We start from the raw sequence: 15,694 nt of genomic DNA on the forward strand, positions 1-15,694 counted from the left end.
TCAACATTGTCTTGCTGCACTATTTTGCTCGATTCAAATCTTGCTTGCCTCTCAGTGTGAGCTTTCTCCCGTTGACCTCGACAATTTTTCCTGGGCCAATCAGATAACAGAAAGAGAAGTTGTGAACTTCTCTTGTTCACAACCTCAATTCTAAGATTGTGTGCAATCTTAGAATTGTAGTCTGCCTGTAGTTTTAGCAATGTGTTGACCACACTTCCAAATATTGAATTAGCATTAACAGCCATCATGTTCGACTTGGTACTTTTCTTTTTGCAGTGGAGTGTGGTTGTTTACAGTGGAGGCCATTTCCGGTAAGCTTCATAGCGTTGAACTGGCACAGTACATACGTCATGGCCAAACATTAGGGATCAGGTAACGTTTAAAACGTCATCAGAGTCCTCGCCTCCAGGAAACAATCGTTTTTCTTCAACCAAGAGCCTAGAACCTCTACGAAGAAGAAAAAGTACAAAGGGCAAATTAATCGTTATAAGGACCAAATAACATAACAGCTCCACCAATGAAGAGTGCATGAAAGTTTTATCTTCCCATTTGTCTTCAGGGTTTTTGTCGTAAAAGGCCGATTACTTTCCGCTGACCCCATGTGCGAACACTCAGTACTTGACCTGTATCTGCTGCTTGGCCGGTGACGCACTTTCAGTAATGTCAGGTTTTTGTTTTTTCCCAGTGAACTCGGCCACAACACTGTTACGTCTGCTGGAAAAACGGGCCAATCACAGAGCTGCTCCAGCTCCTCTACTGTTCATGAAAAACTTTGAGTTTCTTTTACATTATTCCTCTTGTCTGCACAGCCCTAATCTCTCTGACGTCGCTCCGGAGACAAAAACAAGTGGAAAAATCTCCCAAAACAAGCCAAGTCGTGTGTCTTGTTTTCAATACAAACAGAAGGCAGAGCAGAGGGCGGGTTTGATGGAAGATGGAGGGTTTATTTTAGCTGTATCAGATCAGGAAAGGTTCAAACATGGCAGTGAATGAAAACCGTCCCAGTTCTGTGACGTTCATCAGACCTAATTTAGTCGGAGTAATGAGTGATGTCCTCATACAGAAAGATCAGCATGACTAATATATCTGGTAAAGTGTTTTGTTTTTTTTGTGTGTGTGTTTTTTCTATTTTCTCTGGAATAAGAGTCGTCTCTAGCATCTGCTGTGTGATTCCACCCACAGCCTGGGGAACATTATGCTAAGCAACCTGCTTGTGATGAGTTTTTTTTATATATTTACTGTTTTTCTCTTGCCCTAATTGCATTGTTATTAATCTGTTGACGTTTCTGGCTCCTGGATAATTCTCTGGAGGATACTCGAGCAAAGAATTATAATTAAAATATTCAACAGTGCTTTGAGATTTAAAAAAAGTATCAAATAAGTATTAAAACAAATAAAAAATTAAAAGCAGAGCTACGATTTTACGTAAAATGGAGAATGAAATCACATCTACAAAAATTAAATGTTTTTTGTAGATGGAATTTAATAAGCACATGAAAAGTAGAGCAAAAAATTCACTGTAGCATAATCTCACACTAAAAGAAGGTGAAGCTTTTGTGAAATACCACATTTAAAAATAATAATAATAATTTGGTGGCCCCTTATTCGGTGTTTTAGCAGGAGAATTTTCTGGAACATATTGCCAAATAAATACAGAAATTGCTCCCTAGATGCAAACTCAGCGTTTGTGCATGACAACCCCAACCTTAAATAATTCATTAGCCTGCCAGAGGCCCCACAACTCTGAACGATCTGGAGCAGGGATGTCCAAACTGCGGCTCGCTGGCCACTTTCAGCCCCTGGACTGATTTTCTGTTGCCCCCTCAACTGCAATTTTGTTGGGAGGCAGCGGGGGAAATCCGATGTTCATAAAAAATTATACAAATCTAAATCAAAAGTGCTCACGAGCTAAAAAATGAGGGGGAAAAAAGTAAACAAAAACATTAAAATCACCTTTTTTCCTACTCAACAATAAATTAAGCATGCAATAGTTAAATATTTTACTTGGACAAATTAAGTATTAGTTATTTTTTTTCTATTTTTTTTTAGGAAAGGGATGCCATTCTTACTTTGACTGCTGTATTCAGACAAGTTTAAGAAATAAATTAAGGGCAAATCTGGACACAGCAGAGTCTGCTTTGGTATACAAGTCACTGGATAAATGTGTTTTATTTAATATGGAATGAAAGTGGATGCAAAATGTGATTATTAAAAAACATTTTACCTCATGTTGCATGGTAAAAATATTTAACATTTTCAGAAATGATTTTGCCCTATTTAATTTTTTTTTTTTAAATCTAAATTTGGAAGGCCCAATTTATATCACTCTTGAATTAAAGGTTGGAGTTTTCTCCGATGTGGCGGTGAGATTTTGCAACTTTAACAAATATATTGTTGCGATCTGTTGAGGATTTTCAGTCTCACTCCTTAATATTGTTTTTCAGAGTCCATCGATGTTTCAGTTTGTTTGTTTGTTTTCCAAACAACCAAGTTCAGATATTTATTTTTAAGTGAGTATTTCAGAGTCCAGGTGTGTCTTAAATGTCCTTTCTGATACCAAGTTTCATGCCTTCACTGTTTGTCTCCCCCTGGTGGTGTACAGTTACAAGTGATCACTCCATAGTTGTTTACCTTTCGAACTTATTGTTCATTTTCCTGACAAATCTCTGTGAAGTATGTGCTTGTTTTGAATTTATATATAATTTAGATAATTTATATAATTAAACTATAATACCCATCTTCCTGAAAGGTCTCTAAAAGCCCATGGAAATCCCCAGACCTCAACATCACTGCCCTGAATGAGTTGGGACATTTTTCCCCTTTTTAGGCAATGCAGTGCAAACAGAGAGAGAATGCCAAGTTCTCTTGTAAATAACTGGTGAAGGAAGGCTATTTCAACCCTAAGCGTGTTTAATATGACTTTTACTTTTCAGACAAGGATAAAAAGTAATAATAATATATAAAAAAAAATTTAAAATCTCAATTCCATGCTTCATATTTCCTGGAACCAAAATGGTTGAATATGTTAAATATTCAACATTATTTGAATATTTGTGGTAACCTATTGAAACCATCTTTATGATAGGTTAAAATGTTTACATGTGTCTGTTTTTTGGAAGCCATGTTGGATTTGGAGGTCGGGTTTAGGGAGAGCACTGGCTTTGCTTGGCCTTTCTGTTAAATTTTCCAAGGTTAATATTTAACTTTTATCTAAATGAATAATTAAGTCAAACCTTTCAGCCAATCAAGCAGTGCCAAAAGATTAAAAGTTTTTAGTAATATAAAGACAACAAATCCAACTCCTCTCCTGTTCAGATTGTCTGTCAGAAGGGTGATAATTCGAGAACTTTTTACATTAATTTTTTTTAAAGCTGTGTATTTTAAAAAAAAGTCCAAAATAATTATGACCCAAATGATCAAATACTTATATTGAAAACTTCTGACAAGTAGTGCACATTAACTTTGTAAAATTCTTACCTGGTTTCAATACATATCGCAGTGACTAAAAAGTAAGACATGGAAATATTTTAACTGGAAATATTTCTTCTAAAAGGTTTGAATTATTGCCAAGATGACCTCCCCTTTGTTCAGAAATAATAGTGATTTTAAAAGAAAAAGAAAAACATTGTGTTGCTTTTCGAAATTATTTTTAAGGTTTTAACAACAATTTTGTTTAGAAAGAAAGAAAGAAAGAAAGAAAGAAAGAAAGAAGCTAAATGCAACCTCTTGCTATCAATCTCTTATGTATTCTTACGTCAGACGTCCTTGTTTAGTTGACAAGAAACCCAACCAATGAATTGTGTGCATACCGGACTCGTGACGCACGCATGAGTTTACTTTTGACCAATCAAACTGGTGTCATGAGTAACCAACCAATTAGATTTTGGAGGCGGAACAAATATTGAAGGCGCGCGAACGGTTAAGGACACCTATGAGGAAAATGGCGATTATGTAGTTTAGGTATGCGAGTAACGTCGTGTTGACTCTCTAAGCTGTCTGGAAAGTATATTTTTTACGTGCCGGGGTGTCTGCTTTATAGCGCAGGCGTTGGGTTATTTCAAAGAGAGCCGTCAGAACATTGGTAAAGCGTCACATCTGACTGAAGTTTGTACAGCTGTATTGTAACGTTGTTGTTTGCTAGCAGATAGCTGTTACTGTGGAAACATGAAGTTAACCAAACCGACCCACTTAAAACTAAGGTAAAGTTATTACATGAAATGAAAGAGCGGTGTATTTGAACTGCTAACCCTGTCACGGCATTCTTGGTCAACATTTGACCAAAACGTACCAAGTTTTTCATGCCGTTTTCCCATTTATTGACATTACATTTAACAGCATGGCTCTGCACAACCTAGTGTTTGTTATCGATGTTGATTATGAAGATCACGCGTCAGACCATCCACTGGAGGTTCGAAACAATTTCGTGAAACGGGGAGTATTGAATATCCTGTTGCATTTCGGCTACAAATATGGATTTGAGAAAGTGCGCTGGGGTTATACGTTTTTCCAGGCAAAAGCTGGTCGCAGTGCCACCGTCATATCGAGAGGATCCGACTTCAAGGAGCTGCGACACAAAACATTCGAGGACTTTGAGCAAGAGCTTGAAGCGAGATTCGATGTGAAGGATAAAGTGTGTCCTTCCCAACAGAAGCAACAGTCCAGCAAATCGGTTTCAGTTCAAAACGCTCTTAGGGAAACTCTGCTGGACTTCCAGTGGGACAGACCGGACATCACTTCTCCGACTAAACTTTCACTCAGACCCAGGAAGTCAAGTCGTGTTACAGGAAAGGCCGGTGTGTCTCAAGAAAGCGACTCTTCAAGCAGCGGGAAGAATATGGTGTTTGTGGTCTCACGGTGTCCCCGTTCGAGGGCTCATCTCTTGGACTACCTGTCTGTAAAAGACGGCGACCTGCCAGCAGATGTGACCGAATATATCCTGCCGAAGAGTCTTAACGACATGGTTGCCCAGCAACAAGTTGTTCTGCACTGGATTGACACTCGTCCACATGTTGAGGTAAGTTCAGAGACTGAGGGGTCACTACTGAAAAGTCGACCTTTTTTTTTTTCTTTTTCATTAAGTGATCAAAAATATTTTTAATACTGTTAATTCAAAGTTGTTGTTTTGTTTTTAATTAAGTCGATTAAAGATTTTTTTAAGTTAACCAAAAATTCACATACCGTCATCAGGCACATTAACTTGAGAAAAATCTTAAATCAAGATTTAGATGCTGAAGTTTAAATTTGTGGTAGGTTTTCTCTGAATTCACACACCATCAAAAGTTATAGTTCTCATAATAAAACTGCAATTATTTCCATATTAATATTGCATTCGAAAGTAGCAGAGGAACTAGAATTGTCTTTTTGTTGCAATCAACTAGCTCCCATCAAATTCTGTTTGCACTTAGTTCTTCAAGGGGAAAAATACAAACAAACCAACCATACAGACCTAGGTCTGTCAGGATAAGAAGAAATTTTGCCCAACAATAAATTGTCCCAGAACTTGCTGCAATAAATCATAATATTGTTGTTTTGAGACAATTTACAAGTGATATAATAGTAATTATGAAACAATAATGCAAGGACACTTTCTCAAAGATCGATAAACTTTACATTTTATGATCATTAAAACCAGGGGTGTCCAAAGTCGGTCCTCGAGGGCCGGCTTCCTGCATGTTTTAGTTCTTTCCCTAGTGGTAGTAACAACCTCATCAGCAGGCCAATGTTCTGCTTAGGCCTTCTAATGAGCCATCATTTGATGCAGGTGTGTTAAACCAAGGAGAAAACTAAAACATGCAGGATGCCGGCCCTCGAGGACCGACTTTGGACACCCCTGATTTAAACATTGGAACTGGAAGACGTTTTAAAAATCCAAAACGTATAAACAAAACAACAGAAAAAAATAAAAAATAAAATGAATTCTGAAGTCTCTGTAGACAAAATTATGTTTCAAAAAAGGAATAGTTGAGACCAAAGCACCAGACTTAAGACTAGTTCTGTTAGAAAGAGAAACGAGAAAAACGGTAAATCAACAAAATGAAAAATAACAAGTTTGTCTTAGTGTATCATGCAATTAATTGATTTATTGTTTACTGTGACAGGCCCGTACAGACCCACCAAATAATTTAGAATATTATTGAAAAGAAACGTCATCACCAAAGTGAAACGCATTCTATAGACGCACAGATGGATGTTTTTGAACTCGTGTTTTCAGCGATAATTTCGAACCGTCCCTCTCCGCTCATCTCCTGTGGAACCTTCCGTCTTGTTTCAGATCAAGAGCTGCAAGGACGGCTTCGGCTCCGACAAGCTGTCTGCGGTTCTGGCCCAAGCGGGCGGCAGAGTGATTCCCCTGGTGGCTCTGTTGAACCTCTGCTCCAATCACATCTCTGACCCGAGACACAGGAGGGAATCCTCCCTGTTCAGCTCCAGCGTGGGCTTCCTGCTGTCGTCAGAGAGGCTGTACCGCCTGGCTTTTCCTGCCGCAGACGCCGTCCTACGATGGGACTACGGTTCGTGGAAACGCAGAATGTTTTCCAGAATGTTCCAAAACATTGATAATTATTGTAACTTCAGTCATTTATCCAGATAATGTTTTTTTAAAAAAAGTTCACTTTACCTGTAAGTAGGTCTGAGAGATAAATCGAATTTAATGATTAAAGTCTGGATTTTTTTTTTTTTTCCACCAAAGCATTCCTTGTACTCCCGGAGTTCAGAGAGATGTCAACACACACACACACACACACACACACACACAACAAGTACACACACACACACCTACACACACACACACACACACCTACACACACACACAAACAAACTACCATCTTGTTCCACGAGTGTTTTTACAGCTTCTATTCATTTGGACCTTGAATTCAGGTCAATTCACAAAAGTCATGACTGAAGTAAAAGCCAATTTTTAAAAGTAGTTTATTTAATTTGTAATTTCTTTTTAAGGGAAATAAGTAAGGGAGGGAAAATAGATATACCCCCCCTAAAGAATTTAGAGATTTTATTTTTTTAAGCCATATAAGTTATTAATCGTCCCAAATATAAACTGAAACAATCTTTTGTGTTGCTTCTCCAAAACATTACAAGTATGCTCCCCACGGAACACAAACGTTACCATTAAGATGACCAAACGTGTTGTAAAACACCTAAACATAATGTTTGTATATATCCATAAATAAACTTGCCGGTTTATTTCCCTCGTTTTTTTTTATTTTATTTTATTTTATTTATTTATTTTTATTCTTTACTAATCTAGGAGACGATTCTCACAGCTGCCGTGTGGCGGTGGAGCCGATGTGCCGAGGCCAGCGTCTTCTGCAGGAGTCCGTAGAGGTGCACCTGAAGGGGGCGCTGCAGGGCTGGGATGCTTCGTGCCTGACTCGAACTCCCACCGAGTCGTGGCTGCTTCAGCTCCTCAGCAGCAGCTACCAGGAAGTGGCTGCCTTCCTGCCTCTCTTCACACAGCTGTCCGCTCTTTCACTTCAAATGGTGAGAGACCAGAGAGAAGCTGACATTTATACCACATGGGAGTTTTTATGGAGATGTGACACGGATGAGATTCTGCAAATACCAAGCAAAGACACAAATTCTCATGTGAAGCTTTCTTTTCCCCTAAAACACAAAGATGATGCACACCTCATCAGTAAGCAGTGTATGGCTGCAGTTATTGATTATTTTAGTAATCAATTAATCTGCTGACAAACCGGGGGATTGCACATTCTACAGATTTTTAATTTAACTTCTTAATCCTCTCTGACAAAATATTAAAAATACATTAAAAGATGCAAATAAGCAATTTTTAAAATATAAGAAAATAAATATTTAATTACATAAATTGCAATACAGTGACATTCCTATAGTGAATCTGAATTGAGTGAAGCTAAAATTAGTTTTGGCTAAAATATATTTACTGGACAAAGGTGTTTTTTATCTTTAATGCAAAAATGTAAATATTTTTTGCACTTTTGGTTTAATTACTGCGCTGAAATTGTATTTCTTTTCACCAACTGGTCCTTTTTTTTTTTGAGTCTGTATGCTCCAGTTAATTATTAATTCATTACTACAATAACTGGTGATTGTTTTAATAATCAGTTAATCACGATTAATACAATTAATTGTTTCAGCCCTGTAAGGTGGAAGTCGCTACAGTGACCTGAAACACAACTACAAAATGCAGCAATGAAAGTTAAACAAGCTTTTTAAAATCCAGTCTAAACATTTCATTTTTTTTATTTTTTTTTTTTTTTTTTTGTGCCTTACGTTACAGTTTTTTTTTTTTTTTTTCTCCTCCAAGTTAGTTCTAGCGCTAGCTCAAAGCAAGGACACACCTTCTCCTTTTAATGTAGCTCTTAAAAAAAAATAAAAAATCTGATCTGTCTTAAAAGTCGAGCTGCGTGGAGTTAAACAAACGGAATGGGAGCGTTTAACGCAGCACGACGTCTGATGTTTAAGCAAAATGGCTTTTCGCTTGGTGACTCTGATCTTTTCATTCCCTGCTTTAATTGTCTCCACAGCTCGCTGAAGTCGGCCACAGTGGGCTGTCGTGTCCCGCCGTCTTCTCCCCGCTGTCCCAGTCCACAGCTCTGCTCACCGTTTTCCAGCCGATCGTCCTTCAGCACGACCAGCTGCTGAAGACGAACATCTCCGCCCCCTCCGCCGCGGAAACCTCCGCTGACCTGCCGGAAGTGGTGAACAGCGTTCTGGGCGTGGTCTATGACATAATGAACCAGGATGGCGACAGGACTGACGGTAGGAATTAAAGCAGACTGAACCTGAAACAATTAATCGGATTAATCGATTATTCAAATAATCAACTAATTTAGTAATTGATTAATCATTAACTGGAGCATACAGACTCACAAAAGGCCATTTACTTAAAGAACAACACACTCAGAGCAGTGACTAAACTAAAACTGTAAAAAAAAAAAAAAAATCTACATTTTGCATCTAAGATTAAAATAAGAAAACAACCTTTGTCTATAAATATGTTCTACCAGAACTCCTCAAGTCGCAGTGCTAGATTCACCCAGTTCAAATTCTATAAATAAATCTCCTATTCAGCACCTTTTGCTATCCAATTATTATTTGGTTAATTTAAAAAATAATCAAAATATCAGAATAGTAGAGAAATATTCTTTATTGTCTCACGGTGGGCAAAGTTTACGTAATCGGGACTGTGCATAATAAAATAAAAAATATAGGAAAATAAGAATAAGAGACTGTACATTGAGGACAAATTTACAACATAAAACAAATACTCAGACAACACTCAGTCCCAAGTCAGACTCCACTGACAGTTTCTGTAACATTCGTAGCACATCTGCAGGGTTCATGTGTGCGTCAAGCCTCAGTTGCGAATCATTGTGCGTGTGCACGTTTTCCTTCCACTCAACTTTCTATGAATACTCTAACCTTTTAAAAATATTAAAACTTTGAGACACTGAATTATCCGTTTTCATAATCTGTAAGTCGTAATGGTCAAAATGACAAGAAATAAAGGCTTAAAATATTTCACTCTGTGTAATGAATCTATATGAGTAACAAATGGTTTTCTGGATGACACCAGTTAGCACTTTTTTTCTGAGCTTGGAAAATTGTCAGATATTCTTTTTAAAAAGTCCTAGTTTGATTTGTAGTTATGAAAGTGTTTATAGTTTTTGCTCAATTCAGCTAACTGCAGATGTTGGTACGTGTTGTGTGTTGTCTGAGAATCCATCCCTGAATAGTGTAGCAACATGTTTTTAATGCTGAGCTCAGTTTAAACGCTGTACGTAAATTTGCTTTCGTTTCTTGTAAAGATGAGGTCCGGGACCCTCCTGCACCTGAGTGGGCTGCACAGGAGCTGAGCCACAGGTCACCAATGACACACACCTTAGAGGCCTGGTTCCCACAGTCGGATCAGTCAGGAGTCGGCGCCAATTTAATGGAGTCAATAAGGTACAAAAGGAATTCTTATTCATTTGTTTGTTTATTTTGTTTTGTTCTGTTTTTTGAAGGCTGCTGCTGTCGTTGTAGGCTTTATTTTTTTTCAGTTGCTTATCTGGCAGTGGCGATGGATCATCTGCCTAAAATGAAAACTCAATCATATCACAGAGTAAATCTACTCACACTTTGCACCAGAAATTGTGCAAAGTGACAAGACTTTGCATAATTTCTGACTTTCCCTCTGCATATTTATTTAATAAGGAGACATAAAAACAGACTTTAACAGCTTTAATTTTTTTGTAATGATAAAAAAATAAAAAAATTTCTGTCATTAACAAAATATTTTTACACAGCATTTTATAAATAACCCTGCTTTACATGTTTCCTTTAACAAGAAATCTTGACCGATTTGATAACACATGATCTGAATCTGCCTCGAAGGCATTACAATCACTAGCTGCCTCCCCAATCACCATATTAATGTGCAATTTGACTCTTCAAAAATAAATTGAGCTGATTTTTTTATTTTTTTTTACTGTATCGAAATTAGTGTATTTTGCAAAACTGCAGTACACAGGTCACATGACCAGCAGCCAGATGTTGCCACTGGTCCAAACCACGAAGACGAAGACAACAGGAAGTAGTTGGAGGATGATGTTTTTTAATGACCTATCACACAAACAAACTTAGTTACGTGTGATTTTAATTGTGTTTCTTATTTAACGGAAACACTGCTATTGCAAAATTGTGTTTTGTTTTGTTTTTTTCGACATTAGTGAAATGCCGACAAAGTTTTGTGCACATTTGTAACGGAAACGCAGCTGATGTTGCACTTCATCTAGATCTGCTTCCAGGTTTGGAACATGATGACATTGACATGAAGAAAGAAGAAACAAACGTTTTCTGAAATGATTGTTTGCAGATTGCTCCATGTGGTACCTGAAGAGGGATCAGCTGAGGATCTTTTTGAGGCTCAGCAGAATCTGGTCAGCGGTCTGTCTGAACTGTACCAGGAGTCAGTCAGCAAAAAGGGGAAGAAACGTACGCAAGCTCCTTTTTATATATGTCATAATTCTTTCCACCTGCTACTCAAAATTCAGCTACTTTAAAATCGAAAACCATTTTTAAAGGCGATTGTTGTCCTACATTCACCTTTTACGGATCTTTTTTCTTTTTTTTTTTTTTTTACCTCCTTTTTCTTTGGCTCCTGGCCTTGCAGGGGGTGCCCACCGTACGCCGGTGAAGCAGAAGATGAAGACAATGAGTCGCTCACTGCAGATGCTGAACGTGGCGCGGCTAAACGTGAAGGCTCAGAAGAGTCAGAGCGAGGCCGAGCCGCCGGGCGCCGACAGAGCCGGGAAGAGACGGCTAAGTGACAGGAACAAACCGGCAGCAGCGAGCGCGCTCAGTAAGTTAAACTTCTAAATAAAAGTCTGACGATGTGCTTGAATAACACATTTCATATTGACTTTTGCTGCTTTGTTTTCCGTCTCTCAGGTTTTTCTAGTGAGAAAGAGCTGCTGAGGCACTTGAAGGCCGGTTACAACAAGACGGTAGCAGAGAGAGACTCGTCTCTCCTGACCACCGCTCAGCAGCTTCTCAACGCCGTAAAAACATTTCTAACTGCAGAGTCAGACTGGCAGGTAACACAATGTTTTGTTTTTTGTTTTTTTTACCTTATAAAGATTTGTTTTTGTTGCAGTCCAGGGCTAGGCGATAAATCAATTTTATCGAGCTTTTGAAGATGTCATTTTTGGAAAATCTGAATTTATTAAGCTCATTGGATTTTTATATTTCATAGCAATGTCAGGGCGGCCATCTTGTTTTTATTTAGGTTTGGAATTCTGGTCAACTTTATGACTGAGGGTCAGGCTAAGATGTTTTTGTTTTTATTTACAAAAATAAAATCATAATTTTGCCAGAATAAAGTCATTATTTTATGAGAACTGCAACATGAAAAATAGGAATGGAATATTGAGCAACTTGTGAAGTCATAGTTTAATATAATTTAATACTTAATAGAAAAATATGGCCTTTTTGCACATCATCCTCAAATTATCATCAGTCGCAGAACATTGAAATGATTGTATCTACTTCTAAATGGACTGACCTACTCATGTCAGATCCAGATAACTCCTCTGTCAAGGCTGTTTTTCCTCATTAAAACAACTTTTTACTCATCATTTTAAGTCATTTTTCTGGTAAAGTTGCATCAGTTCTTCTAATCTCATAACTATATTCTCGTAATTAAAGAGAAATTCTCGTAGCCTGGCTCTGATTCTCCTCGTTGATTGAAATAAAAGTCACTTTGGAGAACTTTTCCTGTCATGTTATGTTATGTCAATGAATTTTAAGTTCATTCTATAGCCACATCGTCTCATCTGTAGGAAAAGGCGTCTCTGCTTGTGGAACAGCATCTCATGAAGACCGGCAAATCGATCCGCCAGCTGTACCCCAGCGCTGACGAAGCCGAGAGCAAAGTCAGAGAGTGAGTGATGGATTCACTTGATGAACCGATTCCTCCTCGTCTCTCTGTTCTCGTGCTGTATCTGGATCGTTTAACTCTAACTAATCAAACCGATCTAGGTGCCAACTGCAAGTGATGCTGCGGCTGGAGCTGTGCAGACGTTTTGCTTCCAAACAATCCCACTCAGACGCAGACCGGATGGTGGAGGAGGTAAAAGGGTCAACATTCCTGTCGACAGAACGCAGCTGTCTTGTGTTTTTCTCTAGTTTTAATATTTTTTGTCTTTTGTCAGGCGGCGGAAATGCTCAGAATAATCTCGTTAACCAAAGACCCGGTGTGCCTAGCAAGGTTTCTTCAGGACGAAGTCCTCCCAGGGTATGTGTGCACCTCTACAGAGATGGGCATTCTTTATGGTGCCCCAAAAGGGTCAAGAAAATGCAAGAAAAAAAAAAGGGCAACAGAAGTTATGGTAGACTTGTTAGCTTAACTTCTGTTTTAACATAGTTTCCATTGTGGCTTTTGACTGTTTCCTTCATTTTGTTGTCCTTTCTGGGCTACCGTAGTTCTTTGGGTAGTTCATGACTTTTCTCCATTTCATTTTATTTTTTTTTATTTCATTCACTATATAATAAATATGAATAGTTTAAGTAACAACTAAAACAAATCATGAGAAAATGAACAAAAAGAAGTGCAAACTTACTTCTGCCAGCTATTCACATAAAAATAAAATTAGCTGTTTCGCTCAAAAGACATCAACTTACTCGGCACCATATTGCGTCATCATAATTTTCAAAACTTTTTCAAATGCAGAAAGAGATTTAGATTGTTTTATCTGACTGTCAAGTTTATTCCAGACACTGACACTCCTGACACTTTCGCTCACACTTTTTCTATAATCATGAACAGAAATAAATGCTTGAAACACATCACTTGGTTTGTCATAAAACTTTTTTGTTTCATGTATAAATTTGTACATTTGGGTTTGAATTAAAATTTTTGAGTACACAGTTTGAGGTAAACTTCACCAAACCCTGTTATTTAAATTTAGTACATGAACCTCTTTTTGTTTTTGTTTTTTTTCCTTTAGTTTCCAACAGTCCTAAAGGAGAAGAAGCGCCATATTTAAATGCTTCCCAAGAACTAAAAACAAAAGTGTTGTTTCTCCATCCCGACAGCTTCCTGACTGCTGTTCCGAAAGTGCTTGCAGACGTCTACAACAGCCTCGGCACTCAGCTCCCTGACGCCCTGGTGGCCGTTCTGCCTGCTGACTTCTTCAGCGACGACTCTGTTGCCAAGGACAGCATCTCCCCCTCTGCCTCCTCGCCTGCCGTCTCGGCACAGAGCCTCGTCTCTAATGACGGCTTGCACGACCTGCGGAACCGTTCGGCCAACAAGAGGAGGCGGGTTTTGCAAAAAAATGCTCCAAGAAATTGGAGAAATAATGAAAGGAGTGTTGTAAAATTAACAGCGTTGCTGTTGTTTTTATTTTTTTTATTTAAAGAAAAAACATAGTAAACCTTCAGGGTTCAATATATGTTTTATAAGTCTTTAATTTGTTTTCTGTGCAGGAGTGGAATGTTGACTCGACATCGCAGCATGACTGAGTCCACACAGAGTCTTCGTCAAATACAGCTGCCCAAGAAGACCACAAGAGCAGTAAGTTCCTTTTTTTTTATGAATTAATTAATTTTTTTTATATTTCACTTTTCACACAGAGCCATGTGGATTTGGATTTTTTCCCCCTTAGTAATAAACACAGGATGTTTCCCACAGTGTATGATCAGCCTGGTGGGCCACCAGGCTTTACTTGCTCCCCCACCAGGCTGAGCATTGTTTGTTTATTGTTATAGGTTTTTAAAATATATATACATATATATATTCCAGTAACAGTGATGGCAAAAACAGGTTAAAAAATGTGTTTGGTGAAACGGTAACAACTTCAGCAACTAAAGTGACGAGTCACGGATCAAAAAAATGTGGACACTTTAATTAGGATGAAACAATTGATATTATTTTAATAGCATTTTTCTGTGTTTGTCTTTTCTTGAGACTTTTTAGTTGTTGTTTAGGTGTTGTAAATATGATGTCTTCCAACAACACAGGTCATATTTTCAATTTTCCTGTCAACTTTTGAACTCAGACATGGTGGGCAGCTGGACCACCGGGCTTAGCAAGTTTTCTGAAACGGCTTCATTCAATAACTGCATTCTCTGTTTACTTGTGTTGTCTCTAATACCATACCAACTTTATTTATAAAGCACTTTAAAACAACCACAGCTGATACAAAGTGCTGTACATCAAAACACAACATAACAATAAAAAAAATAAAAAAAAACAACTTACAGTTTAAAAACAAAAGCATACAATTTAAAACTAGATCCCGCTGGAGTTGAAAGCCAAATAAAATAGATGGGTTTTAAGACGAGCTTTAATAGTGGACAGTGAAGGGGCCTCTCTGACCTGCAAAGGCAAGTCGTTCCATAACTTAGGACCCATGACAGAGAAAGCCCTGTCCCCTCTGAGCTTCCTTCTGGATCTCAGTACCTCCAAGAGCAGCTGATCGGCAGACCTGAGAAACCGATGAGGTATATAGGGGTGAAGAAGCTCAGAGAGGTAAGCCGGGCCAAGATTATGTAGTGATTTAAAATAAACATAAGAATTTTAAAATGAATCCTAAAATATACAGGCAGCCAGTGAAGTGAGGCCAGGACAGGGGTCACATGTTCCCTCTTTCGAGTTCCTGTCAAAAGTCCTGCAGCAGCATCTGAACCAGCTGCAGACGTGGGAGCAGCGACTGACTGACTCCCAGATAAAGTGCGTTACAGTAATCCAATCTAGTTGAAATATTTAATATTTAAATTGGTTTGATTTTCTGAAAAACAAGTGTGAGAAACATGCAAGTAATAGGAAGTGAGGAACACTTCACACCCATGCAAGTTAAAAACTGGTTGAAAACAAATGAAAGAACGAAGAGGTAATTGACATATTAATTCTCGATGACTAATCCAAGCACTTAATTCAAATGTATTTTTTTTTCACCTTAGTCCAAAATGAAGATCTCCCCTGCAGTGAAGAAGCCTGCAGAAGTACAGCAACCTCAGAAACAACAAACACAAGGTATGTGTAGAAAAATTAAAGTAGCGCTGTCGGGATCAGACTAGAGGACGCAAAAAGGTTGTTTCTCACTTTATAATATGAAGAACATCCCGCGACTCATCGTTTTGTCACAAAAAAACCTGACCACCAACTACTTCCTGTTGTCATTGTCTTTGTGGTTTGCATCAGCGGCAGTAT

At 38.1% G+C, this 15,694-nt stretch overlaps 1 protein-coding gene across 1 annotated transcript; it reads left to right on the forward strand.

Moving 5' to 3' along the window:
• The first annotated feature begins 3,523 nt into the window (after positions 1-3,523).
• On the forward strand, positions 3,524-15,561 carry ticrr (TopBP1-interacting, checkpoint, and replication regulator). Its single transcript, XM_015060528.1, has 14 exons — positions 3,524-5,014; positions 6,272-6,509; positions 7,265-7,497; positions 8,523-8,757; positions 9,807-9,945; positions 10,856-10,974; positions 11,153-11,341; positions 11,431-11,576; positions 12,321-12,421; positions 12,520-12,610; positions 12,693-12,775; positions 13,576-13,800; positions 13,969-14,056; positions 15,445-15,561. Exons 1-14 carry the CDS (start codon positions 4,337-4,339, stop codon positions 15,559-15,561), a joined length of 2,682 nt encoding a protein of 893 aa, XP_014916014.1. The 5' UTR covers positions 3,524-4,336.
• Positions 15,562-15,694: the final 133 nt, after the last annotated feature.

This window comes from Poecilia latipinna, unplaced genomic scaffold, assembly GCF_001443285.1.
Source record: "Poecilia latipinna isolate Pla-1442-1.1 unplaced genomic scaffold, P_latipinna-1.0 Scaffold1723, whole genome shotgun sequence".
NCBI classification, from domain to species: Eukaryota; Metazoa; Chordata; class Actinopteri; order Cyprinodontiformes; family Poeciliidae; genus Poecilia; species Poecilia latipinna.